At 55.1% G+C, this 12925-nt stretch overlaps 1 protein-coding gene across 1 annotated transcript; it reads left to right on the top strand.

Moving 5' to 3' along the window:
• The first annotated feature begins 1707 nt into the window (after positions 1-1707).
• On the top strand, positions 1708-12544 carry BEST2 (bestrophin 2). Its single transcript, XM_008967663.4, has 10 exons — positions 1708-1893; positions 2600-2802; positions 3318-3412; positions 4597-4830; positions 4922-5076; positions 5424-5501; positions 5660-5812; positions 5900-5980; positions 6186-6340; positions 7701-12544. The coding sequence occupies exons 2-10, from the start codon at positions 2651-2653 to the stop codon at positions 8125-8127; spliced, it is 1530 nt and encodes a 509-aa protein (XP_008965911.1). The 5' UTR covers positions 1708-1893; positions 2600-2650; the 3' UTR covers positions 8128-12544.
• Positions 12545-12925: the final 381 nt, after the last annotated feature.

Consider the following 12925-nt stretch of genomic DNA (forward strand, 5'->3'; position numbering starts at 1 on the left):
TGAAACACGCAAGGCGTTTATACCAGCACCAGACAGGAAACCGCAAGAAATGTTATTTTTCGTTGTCAACAATTAGTAAGCATATCAAATAGCCCAGGAAGCCTGCTCCCAGCCCCTGCGGGAATTCAGCAGTCGGAAGTGTGTGGGGATGCGGGTGAGCTGGGGTAGGGAGGATGAAAAGGAGGAGCCGGCTTCAGTGAATGCAAGGACACTTCCTAGGGAGTGGGGGCTGCTGATCGAGAACTGAGCTCATCAGCACCGAGCCTGCCACCGCCTTGCCAGGTTCCGCAGCTGACGGCACCGCCCCAGCTGCCCCCTCGCCCCCATTTATGGGCTGTCCGGCAGCTGGACAGCGAAGGCATGGGTCACAGGGTGACCAGCCCAGGCGGGTTCCTAATTACTCCGGGCAGGGTGAACATCTGCCAGTCTGGGAACACGGCGTCCCAGCCTGCTGGGCTTGGAACCTCGGGCGGGGCTATGTAGAATGCACGAGGGGCTCCTGAGCACTCTAGGATGCCCATCCCAGGGTTTGACCCCTGAACCTCTGCCCCTCCCACACCAATCTGTATGTTAACGTTCTTCAGGCTGGGCAATGGAGGGGGAGTGGGTACTGTTTGTGCCAGGCTGGGAGTGTCCCCTTTAGAGGTGTGTCTGTGAAGAATGAACATCTGCCCAGAATCCATGCCAAATGCAGGACAAAGTTTTGTGTCCCCAAGCTTGTGTGTTCATGGCAATGCTGAGAGTATCTGAGACCTGTGGGTGTGGGTGTGGGCCTGCCGCCGGGAGGGAGCGTTGGAAAGGGGGTTGCCTTCACATATTGGTGTACAAATGCTGGTGAGTTTCACCAGCAGTGATAGCTAGGGGACCCTTGAGGGAGGGGTGGCTGTTGTGTGTGTCTTTGCAAGATTGGTGAACCTCAGGCCCCGCTCTGAGCCTGGGATTGTGTGCCACCGCACTGAGGAAAGGGTTTTTGCATTTGGTGTGTGATCATGGCTGCATCTTTGCACAGCGGAGATCGGGAGTAAAACCTCCTTGCAGTGGAGTATGACTGTGTGTGTGAAGGCATTCTGAGGTCTGGGTGGGGTCTGGCACTTGGCTGGTTGTGTGGGTGTCTTTGTTACATGGCGTGATCATGAGGGAATTCAGACCGTTGGGAGAACCGTGTGTATGAAAGAGGAGAGCCTAGTATGTCAGGGTCCACCTGCCTTATATATGCGTGATGGGGGCAGGAGGGGTTGAGGTAGGTGTGTCTTGTGTGACCCTGGAAGGTTCTGTGACAGTGTGTACTGCTCCTCTGGGTCACCATAGTTATGTGAGGCTGTCTTTTTGTTTTTTCAATAGAGATGGGGATCTCACTATGTTGCCCAGGCTGGTCTCGAACTCCTGGCTCAAGTGATCCTCCCACCTAAGCCTCCCAAAGTGCTAAAATTACAAGTGTGAGCCATCGTGCCTGGCTGAGGCTGTCTTAAGAGCAGCTAGATTTGCTTCTGGGACTATGATGTGTGTTTCTGCGTGCATCTCTGTGACACTGTGTGATTACAGGTGACTGTGAAGTGACCCAGCCTCACTGAGCAGTGTGTGTGTTTCTGGGACTGGGAAAAAGACCATCCCTGCCTCCTCCCCCAACCTCTGGGTTCCAGATCCCTAGGACCTGCCAGTGAGCGACTGGGAGGGGAACAGGGAGGGGCGAGGGAGGACAAGGCGGATTTCTCCCCCCGTGCCAGGTAACAAACTTGTGGGACTCCAAACAAAGTTCTGAAGCTACAGCCTAGCCGAGGGAGGAGGACCAGGAAAGGGAGGCACACCCACTCCCCAGCCCCACCCAACACCAAAGCCACCCGCCCATTCCATCCCTGTCCCTGTGGGTCCTTGCACCGGCCACCTTCAACACAGGTGAGATGAGCCCAGGCTTGGGGAAATAGGGGGCCCTGAGGGAAGAGGGAACCTGCGGGCAGGGCAGGAATGCATCCGGAGTCCTCCCGGGGCGGGGAGTGGAGGGCTTGGAAGGCTGGAGGGGAACGGAGAGAGGAAAGGTCAAGGCGGATCCGGGAGGAAAAGGGAGTGGGGGGAGCCAGGGCAATTAAGCAGAAGGTGCACAGGCTGGGGCAGGGGGCTAGGGGACCTGGAGGCTTAGGGACAGGGCTTCAGAGGGAGTGCAGGGAGCGGAACGGGTCAAGACTGGGAGCTGGGGAAGTGGAGAAGGGGGAGCCAGAAATAGGGGCTGAGGGAGAGAATTTGGGAGAGGTGGAGCCTTGAGAACCTAGAAACTCAGGTGCTGGGGACTTGCGGAATGGGGCATGCTACAGGTGGCCTCTGGGTGAAGGGGATCGGGCAGAGGGTGACTCAGGAGCTGACTGCAGGGACCCAAGGGTCTTGGTGGTGGGGGACGGCAGTTACCAGAGCCCACGGCCAGGAGTCCAGGGAAGGGGACAGCCTGAGATGAAGATCAGGGAGGGGCACTGGGGGCTGGACTAGACTGAGTAAAGCTGGGAGGAGAAGGCAACTCAGGCAAGGGTCAGGACTGAAGGGGTGGCCGGCCGGAACATGGGTGGAATCCCTGTGCTCAGTTATCCCCGCACCTCTCCACCCACACCCACAGCCCCCACCCGGGCCACCCACTCTCCCTTGGCCACACCTGCCGGGTGCCACGATGACCGTCACCTACACAGCCCGAGTGGCGAACGCCCGCTTCGGTGGCTTCTCCCAGCTGCTGCTACTGTGGCGTGGGAGCATCTACAAACTCCTGTGGCGAGAGCTGCTCTGCTTCCTCGGGTTCTACATGGCGCTGAGTGCTGCCTACCGGTGAGGCTGCCCCGAGGTGTTCATGTTCTAGCGGAGGGGGGGCAGCTATTATATATATATAATATATAAAAATTATAAAAATATAGAGATATATAAGTATATATATCTATGTTTTTTAAATTGAGATGGAGTCTCACTCTGTCACCCAGGCTGGAGTGCAGTGGCATAATCTTCTCTTACTTCCACCTCTGCCTTCCGGGTTCAAGCGATTCTCCTGCCTCAGCCTCCCGAGTAGCTGGGATTATGGGTGCCAGCCACCATGCCTGGCTAATTTTTTTGTATTTTTAGTAGAGATGGGGTTTCACCGTGTTGACCAGGCTGGTCTCAAACTTCTGACCTCAAGTGATCCTCCTGCCTCGGCCTCCCAAAGTGCTGGGATTACAGGCGTGACCCATAGCGCCTGGCTGGGGGCAGCTATTATAAAAGAAGCCAGGGTGGGGGGCACAGCAAGAGAGATCTGAAGCTGGGGATGGAGTCACCCTTGTGACCTGTGACCCCTCATCTCTATCCCGCAGCTTTGTGCTGACCGAAGGGCAGAAGCGCTACTTCGAGAAGCTTGTGATTTACTGTGACCAGTATGCCAGCCTCATCCCTGTCTCCTTCGTGCTTGGTGCGGTCCAACCCCAAGTCCCCAGTTCCCATGTCCCTGAGAAACCCATATCCATTCATGCCTTTTGAGGAGCCCCCATTCCTGCCCCTCTGAGACCACCCCCCCTCAAATCCAACCCCGACAGCACTGCCCACCCATTTTTGGATCCATATCATGAAGATGCCAGATGTGGCTCTACACTCTGAGACCTGGGGTGTCACCTGGGGTCACAGTGCCCCCTGAGGTGCCCCCAGGAGAGCTCCATCTCACACACAGGACTTATTCCTGGTCACCCTGGGGATTCTCACCAGTGTCTGTTGTGTTATTAGGGGGGACAAACCCCTAACCCTCCAGGGACCCCATAGGACTCCATCCTCTCAATTCCAGCCTGGGGGCATTTCTCTGACAAGTCTTGGACCCCTAGTGACCACAAGTGACCCTAGCCTGCCCAAGTCTCCCTGATGTAGACCCTGTCCCCAACCCCTTCAGAAGTTCCTGGCTCAGGGGCCGGGTGTGGCTACTGTGACAAGCCTGACCAGATGTCTCTGATGTACACCCCCACAAACCAGGCCCCTCTCCCCTTGTTTTAGGTCCCTATGCCTTCACAGCAAGCAACAGTCTGCCCACGTGCCCCTAACATGGGCTCTGTGCCTCTACCCCCATACTGGGATCCCAATGTCACATCTGAGGTTACTCCCAAGTAGCCAGCGACCCAAAGGGCTGCTCTGCCTTTTTTTTTTTTTTTTTGAGATGGAGTCTTGCTCTGTTGCCCAAGCTGGAGTGCAATGGTGCGATCTCAGCTCACTGCAACCTCCGCCTCCCGGGTTCAAGTGATTCTTCTGCCTCAGCCTCCCGAATAGCTGAGACTACAGGTGCGCCACCATGCCCGGCTAATTTTTGTATTTTTAGTAGAGACGGAGTTTCACCATGCTGGTCAGGCTGGTCTCAAACTCCTGACCTCATGATCCACCCTCCTCGGCCTCCCAAGGAGCTGGGATTACAGGCGTGAGCCACCGCGCCCGGCAACTGTCCTTTCTGACCTCAGGGCTGGACCCCCAAGTTCCCAGCCCAAATGTGGTCAGGTTGGCCAGCACGCTCGGGTTTCCCTGATGCAGACCTTACGTTGCCCCCTCTCCCACAACCTGGGCCCCCAAACCCCTGGCCCTGGTGTCCCCACTGAGCCCCCATTCCCCGCTCCCCTGCAGGCTTTTATGTGACGCTGGTGGTGAACCGCTGGTGGAGCCAGTACCTATGCATGCCGCTGCCCGACGCGCTCATGTGCGTGGTGGCGGGCACCGTGCACGGACGCGACGACCGCGGCCGCCTCTACCGGCGCACACTCATGCGCTACGCGGGGCTCTCGGCCGTGCTCATCCTGCGCTCCGTCAGCACCGCGGTGTTCAAGCGCTTCCCCACCATAGACCACGTGGTGGAGGCTGGTGAGTACTCGGCCAGAGGCAGGGCAGAGACCGGGCAAGGACCAGGTGGAGGGGGGCAAGGGGCGAGCTATCCCTGACCCCTTTCCTCCAGGGTTTATGACCCGCGAGGAGCGCAAGAAGTTTGAAAACCTGAACTCATCCTACAACAAGTACTGGGTGCCCTGCGTCTGGTTCTCCAACCTGGCGGCGCAGGCCCGACGCGAGGGCCGCATCCGCGACAACAGCGCCCTTAAGCTGCTGCTCGAGGTGGGCCCAACCAGGAGGTCATTCATATAGAATACCAGGGAAATTGTACCCCTGGAGCTGTGTCAACAGCGGCCCTCCAAGCACCCCCACGAGGCCGATTTCAAACACCCTCACCAGGTGCACTCTTACCTCCATGGGGCTGATTCCAATGCCCTTGAGGGGCAGCCCCTGGGTGCATGGTCCCTCATCCAGGTGCACACTCTCCACCAAATACCCTCCCTGGAACCCCCAAAGCACACTCCCAATTCCCACCAGGTGACCACCCACCTCCATCCCACGTACCTACACTTAATATCCCTGTGTGAGCTCACCATTCAGGCCTCCTCATGACCTGTATCCACCCCCAGGAGCTGAATGTTTTTCGGGGCAAATGTGGAATGCTCTTTCACTATGACTGGATTAGCGTACCCCTCGTGTACACCCAGGTAACCCCATCATGCCTCTTTTTATATTCGGTGTCAGTGGCCCTGATGCCTGGTTTCCAAGGGGAAACCAAGAACTAGCTAAGACCCCCATCATAATGATGCCCAATCCTAGCCTTGGCCCCCAATGACCCCCCTGAGCCCTGCCCCGCCCTTCCCAGGTGGTGACCATCGCACTGTACAGCTACTTCCTGGCTTGCCTCATTGGTCGCCAGTTCCTGGACCCGGCTCAGGGTTACAAAGACCATGACCTAGACCTGTGTGTGCCCATCTTCACCCTCTTGCAGTTCTTCTTCTATGCCGGCTGGCTCAAGGTAGGTGGGTGATCCAGGCTGGAATTTCGTGGGTGGGGCGGGCATGGGGTTCCCAAGTTTCCACCTAACTGCTCCCTCTCCTCTCAGGTAGCTGAGCAGCTCATCAACCCCTTCGGAGAGGACGATGATGACTTTGAGACCAACTTTCTGATCGATAGAAACTTCCAGGTGAGACTCAGTTTCCAGGTGAGACTTCCAGGTGGCGACCATCCCGGAGTGCCCAACAGGGTTCTGGTCCCACCCCTGCCAAGTCTTGCCAGGTCTCACCCCAACCATCCTTCCCTCTGTGGTCCCCACCCACCCGAAGGGGTCCACCCTGTGGTCCCGGCAGGTTGCCCTGCCCCCACTTTACCCTGTGTGTTTGCACCCGTAGGTGTCCATGCTGGCAGTGGACGAGATGTATGATGACCTGGCTGTGCTGGAGAAGGACTTGTACTGGGATGCAGCCGAGGCTCGCGCCCCATACACAGCGGCTACTGTCTTCCAGCTGCGGCAGCCTTCCTTCCAGGGCTCCACCTTTGACATCACGTGAGCCAGTTGGGTGGGCAGGGCCACCTGGGGCAGGGCTTATGGCTCTGCGGGGCACATCTGATTGAAAAGGTTAAGGGGAATCAATTCTGGAGATGGGGATAAGAGCTAAAGTCTCAGGACTGTGATAACGCCAGAAGCTAAGATAGGAGTCAGGGGACAAGGTCAAGGTCTGAGACTGGGCCACTGACTGGGGACAGAGCTAAGGGCTGAGGTCAGCGAGGATCAGACCGGTCAGTGGTGATTCCAAAGGAGATGAGGGCTGAGGCCAGGAGCAGTGGCTCACGCCTGTAATCCCAGTACTTTGGGAGGCTGAGGCAGGAGGATCCTTTGAGCAAGCCCAGGAGTTCAGACCAGCCTGGGCAACATAGTGAGACCCCCCTCTCTACTAAAAATAAAAAATTAGCCAAGCGTGGTGGTGCACGCCTGTAGTCCCAGCTATTCAGGGGCTGAGGTGGGAGGATTGCTTGAGCCGAGGAGTTCGAGGCTGCAGTGAGCCATAATGACACCACTGCACTCCAGCCCAGGCAACAGAGCAAGAGCCTGTCTCAAAAAATGAAAATAAAGGCCAGGCGCAGTGGCTTATGCCTGTAATCCCAGCACTTTGGGAGGCCAAGGCAGGTGGATCACTTGAGGTCAGGAGTTTGAGACCAGCCTGGCCAACATAGTGAAACCCTGTCTCTACTAAAAATACAAAATTAGCCGGGCTTGGTGGCTCACACCTGTAATCCCAGCTAATCGGGAGGCTGAGGCAGGAGAATCACTTGAACCTGGGAGGCAGAGGTTGCAGTGAGCCGAGATTGCTCCATTGCACTCCAGCCTGGGCCACAAGAATAAAACTGCATTTCAAAGCATAAAAATAGGCCAGGTGCGGTGGCTCACGCCAAGGTGGGCAGATCACGAGGTCAGGTGTTAGAGACTAGCCTGGCCAACATGGTGAAACCCCATCTCTACTAAAAATACAAAAATTAGCCGGTGTGGTGGCACGCACCTGTAGTCGCAGGTACTCAGGAGGCTGAGACAGGAGAATCGCTTGAACCCAGGAGGCGAAGGTTGTGGTGAGCCGAGATTGTGCCACTGTACTCCAGCCTGGGCAACAGAGCGAGACTCCGTCTCAAAATAAAATAAAATAAAATAAAATAAAAATAAAAAAGGAAATGGAGCTGAGCCACGACTGAGGTTGAAGATCAAAGTTGAAGTGCAAACACAGGGTGAGGCCAGGCTCTGGGTTTAGGAGCTAAGATCTTTGGGGATAAGTGGGACAAAGCGGTGGGTGGAGTCAGGGAAATCAGCGCGCCTGGGACCCTGCTCTGTCAACAAGAGGCGAGGCCGCAGCGCTGGCCCACTGTCGGTCCCGCAGGCTGGCCAAAGAAGACATGCAGTTCCAGCGGCTGGACGGCTTGGATGGACCGATGGGAGAGGCGCCCGGCGACTTCCTGCAGCGCCTCCTGCCGGCGGGCGCGGGCATGGCCGCGGGAGGCCCGCTGGGCCGGCGCCTGTCCTTTCTACTCCGCAAGAACAGCTGCGTGTCGGAGGCGTCTACTGGGGCCAGCTGCTCATGCGCGGTTGTCCCCGAAGGCGCGGCCCCGGAGTGCAGCTGCGAGGACCCGCTGCTCGACCCCGGCCTGCCGGAGCCCGAGGCCCCGCCCCCTGCGGGTCCCGAACCGCTTACCCTCATCCCTGGGCCTGTCGAGCCCTTCAGCATCGTGACCATGCCCGGGCCCCGGGGTCCGGCGCCACCCTGGCTGCCCAGCCCTATTGGCGAGGAGGAGGAGAATCTGGCCTGAGATCTTAGAGCCCAGCCCCCTAAGGACAGGGAACCAGGTCCCTGCACGGCACCCAGGCAGGTGTCCCGGTCTGCATAAGCCTCGTGTGCCTTTGTAAAGTCCACCTACACTTTTGACCAGCTCTCGCTGCCCGCCTGTGTTTGGCTCTGTGCTAGGGGCGGGAGTTCTTCCAGACTCTTGGACCAGCCCGCCCTGACCACCAGCTCTACTTCCCAACCCCCACTGCCTGAGAGGTCTCTAGCAGTGTCCTGCCTGAATTCTTTCCTTCAAGTGAAGATGTGACTGACTACCTCCTCGAGTTGTCATGAGGATGAAAGAATGGCATTAAAGCATTTGGTATACAGTAGGTGCTCAATAAATTGCTAGTGATTTTTACTCAAACGTTGTTAGTCTGATTTCTCCTGCCAGACATTATCCATTGTCCTAAGTAAAATTTGGGAGTTCTTGCAGGTTCTTTTTTTTTTTTTTTTTTTGAGACGGAGTCTCTCTCTGTTGCCCAGCCTCGAGAGCAATGGTGTGATTTCTGCTCACTGCAACCTCTGCCTCCCAGGCCCAAGCAATTCTCCTGCCTTAGCCTCCCAAGTATCTGGGATTACAGGCACGCACCACCACACCCAGCTAACTTTTGTTTATTTTTAGTAGAGAGGGGGGTTTCACCATGTTGGCCAGGCTGGTTTCGAACTCTTGACTTCAGGTGATCCACCCACCTCTGCCTCCCAAAGTGCTGGGATTACAGGCGTGAGCCACCAAGCCCTGCTGCAGGTTTCTTCTTTCTTCTTCTTCCTTCTCCTCCTTCTCCTCTTCCTCCTCCTCCACCACAACCACCATGCCCAGCTTATTCTAGGTTTTTTTTTTTTCCTTTGAGTCAGAGTCTCACTTCATCACCCAGGCTGGAGTGCAGTGCCACGATCTTGGGTCACTGCAACCTCCACCTCCCTGGTTCAAGGGATTCTTGTGCCTCAGCCCCCCAAGTAACTGGAATTACAGGTGCGCACCACCACACCTGGCTAATTTTTTGTATTTTTAGTAGAGACGGGGTTTCACCTCTTCCAGGTTTTATGATGGTGCCCTGCTTAATTCTTCCCAAACTCTGCTGTCTGAAACACCCACATCAGTGCCCTGGCATTACTCATTAATGAGCCAGCCACTGTCCCAGGATCATGGGTTCTTCTTGCCTCAAGCCTGTGCATTCTCAGGCCCTCAGGGCTTCAGGTTTTACTAATTTAATATCACACGGACTCCTGATGACTCCTGAATATAAATGTCCAGCCAAGGCAGTGAGCTATGGTCATGCCACTGCACTCCAGCCTGGGCAACACAGTGAGACCCTGTCTCAAAAAAAAAAAAAAAAAAAAGAGGCCTGGTGCTGCGGTGGGGCTCACACCTGTAATCCCAGCTGGGAGGTGGAGATAGGTGGATCATTTGAGGTCAGGAGCTGGAGACAGGCCTGGCCAACATGGTGAAAGCCCGTCTCTACTAAAAATACAAAAATTAGCCAGGCGAGGTGGTGGGCACCTATAATCTCAGCTACTCAGAGGTTGAAGCAGGAGAATCGCTTGAACCTGAGAGATGGAGGTTGCAGTGAGATTGTGCACTCAAGCCTGGGCGGCAACAGAGTGAGACCCCATCTAAAAAAGAAAAAGGAAGAAAAAGAAATCCAGCCAGGATCCCTTCTCTAACTGTAGACCCAGAAAGCCAACTGCCTCTTGGATGCCTCCTTGCAGAGATGTCACAGACACTTCAAACATAACACACTTGAAATCCAGCTCCTAATCAGCCCCCCAGTCTGCCCTACCCTGTGTGTTAGCTTTGTCCTTCCAGGTGATAAGGCCAAAAGAAGTCATGTGGATTCCTATTCCCGCCACAGGCCATCACATCAACCCAGTGGCCACACCAACCCAGCAGCAAATCTTATCAGCTTTGCCTTTATTTTTATTTTATTTATTTATTTGTTTTTGAGACGGAGTTTTGCTCTTGTTGCCCAGGCTGGAGTGCAATGGCGCGATCTCGGCTCACTGCAACCTCCACCTCCCAGGTTCAAGCAATTCTCCTGCCTCAGCCTCCCGAGTAGCTGAGATTACAGGCATGCACCACTACGCCCGGCTAATTTTGTATTTTTAGTAGAGACGGGGTTTCGCCATGTTGGGGCTGGTCTCGAACTCCTGACCTCAGGTGATCCGCCCGCCTCAGCCTCCCAAAGTGCTGGGATTACAGGCGTGAGCCACCGCGCCCGGCCGAGATTTGCCTTTATTTTTATTTTATTTTTGAGACGGAATTTCACTCTTGTCACCAGGCTGGATTGCAATGGCATGATCTTGGCTCACTGCAACCTTCGCCTCCCAGGTTCAAGTGATTCTCCTGCCTCAGCCTCCCAAGTAGCTTGGATTACAGGCGCCCACTACACCCAGCTAATTTTTGTATTTTTAGTAGAGACAGGGTTTCACCATGTTGGCCAGCCAAAGTGCTGGGATCACAGGCGTGAGCCACCGTGCCCTGCCAGCTTTGCCTTTAAATCGTATCTAGAATCCAACCATTTCTCACTCCTCCAGGACCCCAGCCTGGCCAGAGCCCTCACTATCACCCACCCACCCACCTGGACTACCAACCAGGTCTTCAAGCTCTGGCCCTGGCCTCCTAAGCCTGTTTCTCCCAGAGTGGCCACCAGAGGGCGCCTATGAACACCCGAGCCAGGTCACATCCCTCCTTTGCTTAGACTCTTCCGTGGCTCCCACCGCACTTAGAATAAAAGTTAAAGTATTCTCTGCAGCCCACAAGTCCCTGAATAATCTCCCCACCCTCATCTGCTTTCTTTTTCTTTTTCTTTTTTTTTGAGACAGAGTCTCGCTGTGTTGCCCAGGCTGGAGTGCCAGTGGAGCCATCTCGGCTCACTGCAAGCAAGCTCCGCCTCCCGGGTTCACGCCAGTCTCCTGCCTCAGCCTCCCGAGTAGCTGGGACCACAGGCACCCGCCCCCACGCCTGGCTAATTTTTTTGTATTTTTATTTTTATTTATTATTATTATTTTTTTTGAGATGGAGTTTTGCTCTTGTTGCCCAGGCTGGAGTGCAATGGCATGATCTCAGCTCACCACAACCTCCGCCTCCCAGGTTCATGCGATTCTTGTGCCTCAGCCTCCAGAGTGACTGGGATTACAGGCGTATGCCACCACATCCGGCTAATTTTGTATTTTTTTTTTTAGTAGAGACGGCGTTTCTCCATGTTGGTCAGGCTGGTCTCAAACTTCTGACCTCACGTGATCCGCCCGTCTCAGCCTCCCAAAGTGCTGTGATTACAGGCACATTTTTTTGTATTTTTAGTAGTGACGGGTTTCACCGTGTTAGCCAGGATGGTCTCGATCTCCTGACCTCGTGATCTGCCTGCCTCGGCCTCCCAAACTGCTGTGATTACAGGCGTGAGCCACCGCACCCGGCCTTCTGCTTTCCTTTTATTTTTTGAGATGGAGTCTTGCTCTATCGCCCAGGCTGGAGTGCAGTGGCACAATCTCGGCTCACTGCAACCTCCGCCTCCCGGGTTCATTCTCCTGCCTCAGCCTCCCGAGTAGCTGGGACTACAGGCACCTGCCACCACGCCCGGCTAATTTTTTTGTATTTTTAGTAGAGACGGGGTTTCACCATGTTAGCCAGGATGGTCTCGATCTCCTGACCTTGTGATCCGCCAGCCTCGGCCTCCTAAAGTGCTGGGATTACAGGCATGAGTGTGAGCCACCACGGCCAGCCTTCTGCTTTCTTATTCACTCCACTCCAGCCACTCTGGTCCCCTTACTGTCCCTCCAGCACACCAAGTGAGGTGTCATCTCAGGGCCTTTGTGCAAACTGTTCTGCCTGGATCTTCCCCAGGTACTTACATGGCCTCTCCCTCACCTCCTTCAGGTATCTGCTTCAATAATGTCACTTCCTTGGTGAGGCCTCCTTTCTGGGCCTTTTTATTCTTTTTTTTTTTCGATGGGGTCTCACTCTTGTTGCCCAGGCTGCAGCGAGCTATGATTGTTCCACAGTGGTGGCTCACTCTGGTAACTCTGGGCACCAAGGTGAGGGAGATAAAGTGGGCCAGGGTTTAGCCCACTGCTTTTAAGAAAAGCTTAGTGGCCAGGCGTGGTGGCTCACTCCTGTAACCCCAGCACTTTAGGAGGCTGAGGTGGGCGGATCATCTGAGGTCAGGAGTTCAAGAACACCCTGGCCAACATGGTGAAACCCCGTCTCTACTAACAATGCAAAAATTAGCCAGGCGTGGTGGCATGCGCAGGTGGTCCCAGCTACTCAGGAGGCTGAAGCAGGAAAATCCCTTGAACCCAGGAGGCAGAGGTTGCAGTGAGCCAAGATCGTGCCACTGCACTCCAGCCTGGGCGACAGAGTGAGACTCCATCTCAAAAAAAAAAAAAAAAAAAAAAAAGCAACAACAACCAAAAAACAAAACCACCACACATTCACAGACACACAAAGGTGATCCTCACCTACCTCTGGTTGGTGCTATTGGTCACTCACATTTTAGTAAGAATGCAAGCCAAGCTTTTCTTTCTTTTTCTTTTTGAGATGGAGTCTTGCTCTGTTGTCCAGGCTGGAGTGCAATGGCATGATCTCAGCTCACTACAACCTCTGTTTCCCAGGTTCAAGCGATTCTCCCACCTCAGCCTCCCGAGTAGCTGGGATTACAGGCATGTACCACCATGCCCTGCTAATTTTTGTATTTTTAGTAGAGGAGGGGTTTTGCCATGTTGGCCAGGCTGGTCTCAAACTCCTGACCTCAGGTGATCCACCCACCTCAGCCTCCCAAAGTGCTGGG

Source organism: Pan paniscus, chromosome 20 (assembly GCF_029289425.2).
Source record: "Pan paniscus chromosome 20, NHGRI_mPanPan1-v2.0_pri, whole genome shotgun sequence".
NCBI lineage: Eukaryota > Metazoa > Chordata > Mammalia > Primates > Hominidae > Pan > Pan paniscus.

Coding starts and splice junctions, on each gene's coding strand:
- BEST2 (XM_008967663.4), top strand. CDS start 2,651: ATGACCGTCACCTACACAGCCCGAGTGGCGAACGCCCGCTTCGGTGGC. Junction 5,077..5,423: donor CCCTTAAGCTGCTGCTCGAG/GTGGGCCCAACC, acceptor ATCCACCCCCAG/GAGCTGAATGTTTTTCGGGG. Junction 5,813..5,899: donor TCTATGCCGGCTGGCTCAAG/GTAGGTGGGTGA, acceptor CTCTCCTCTCAG/GTAGCTGAGCAGCTCATCAA.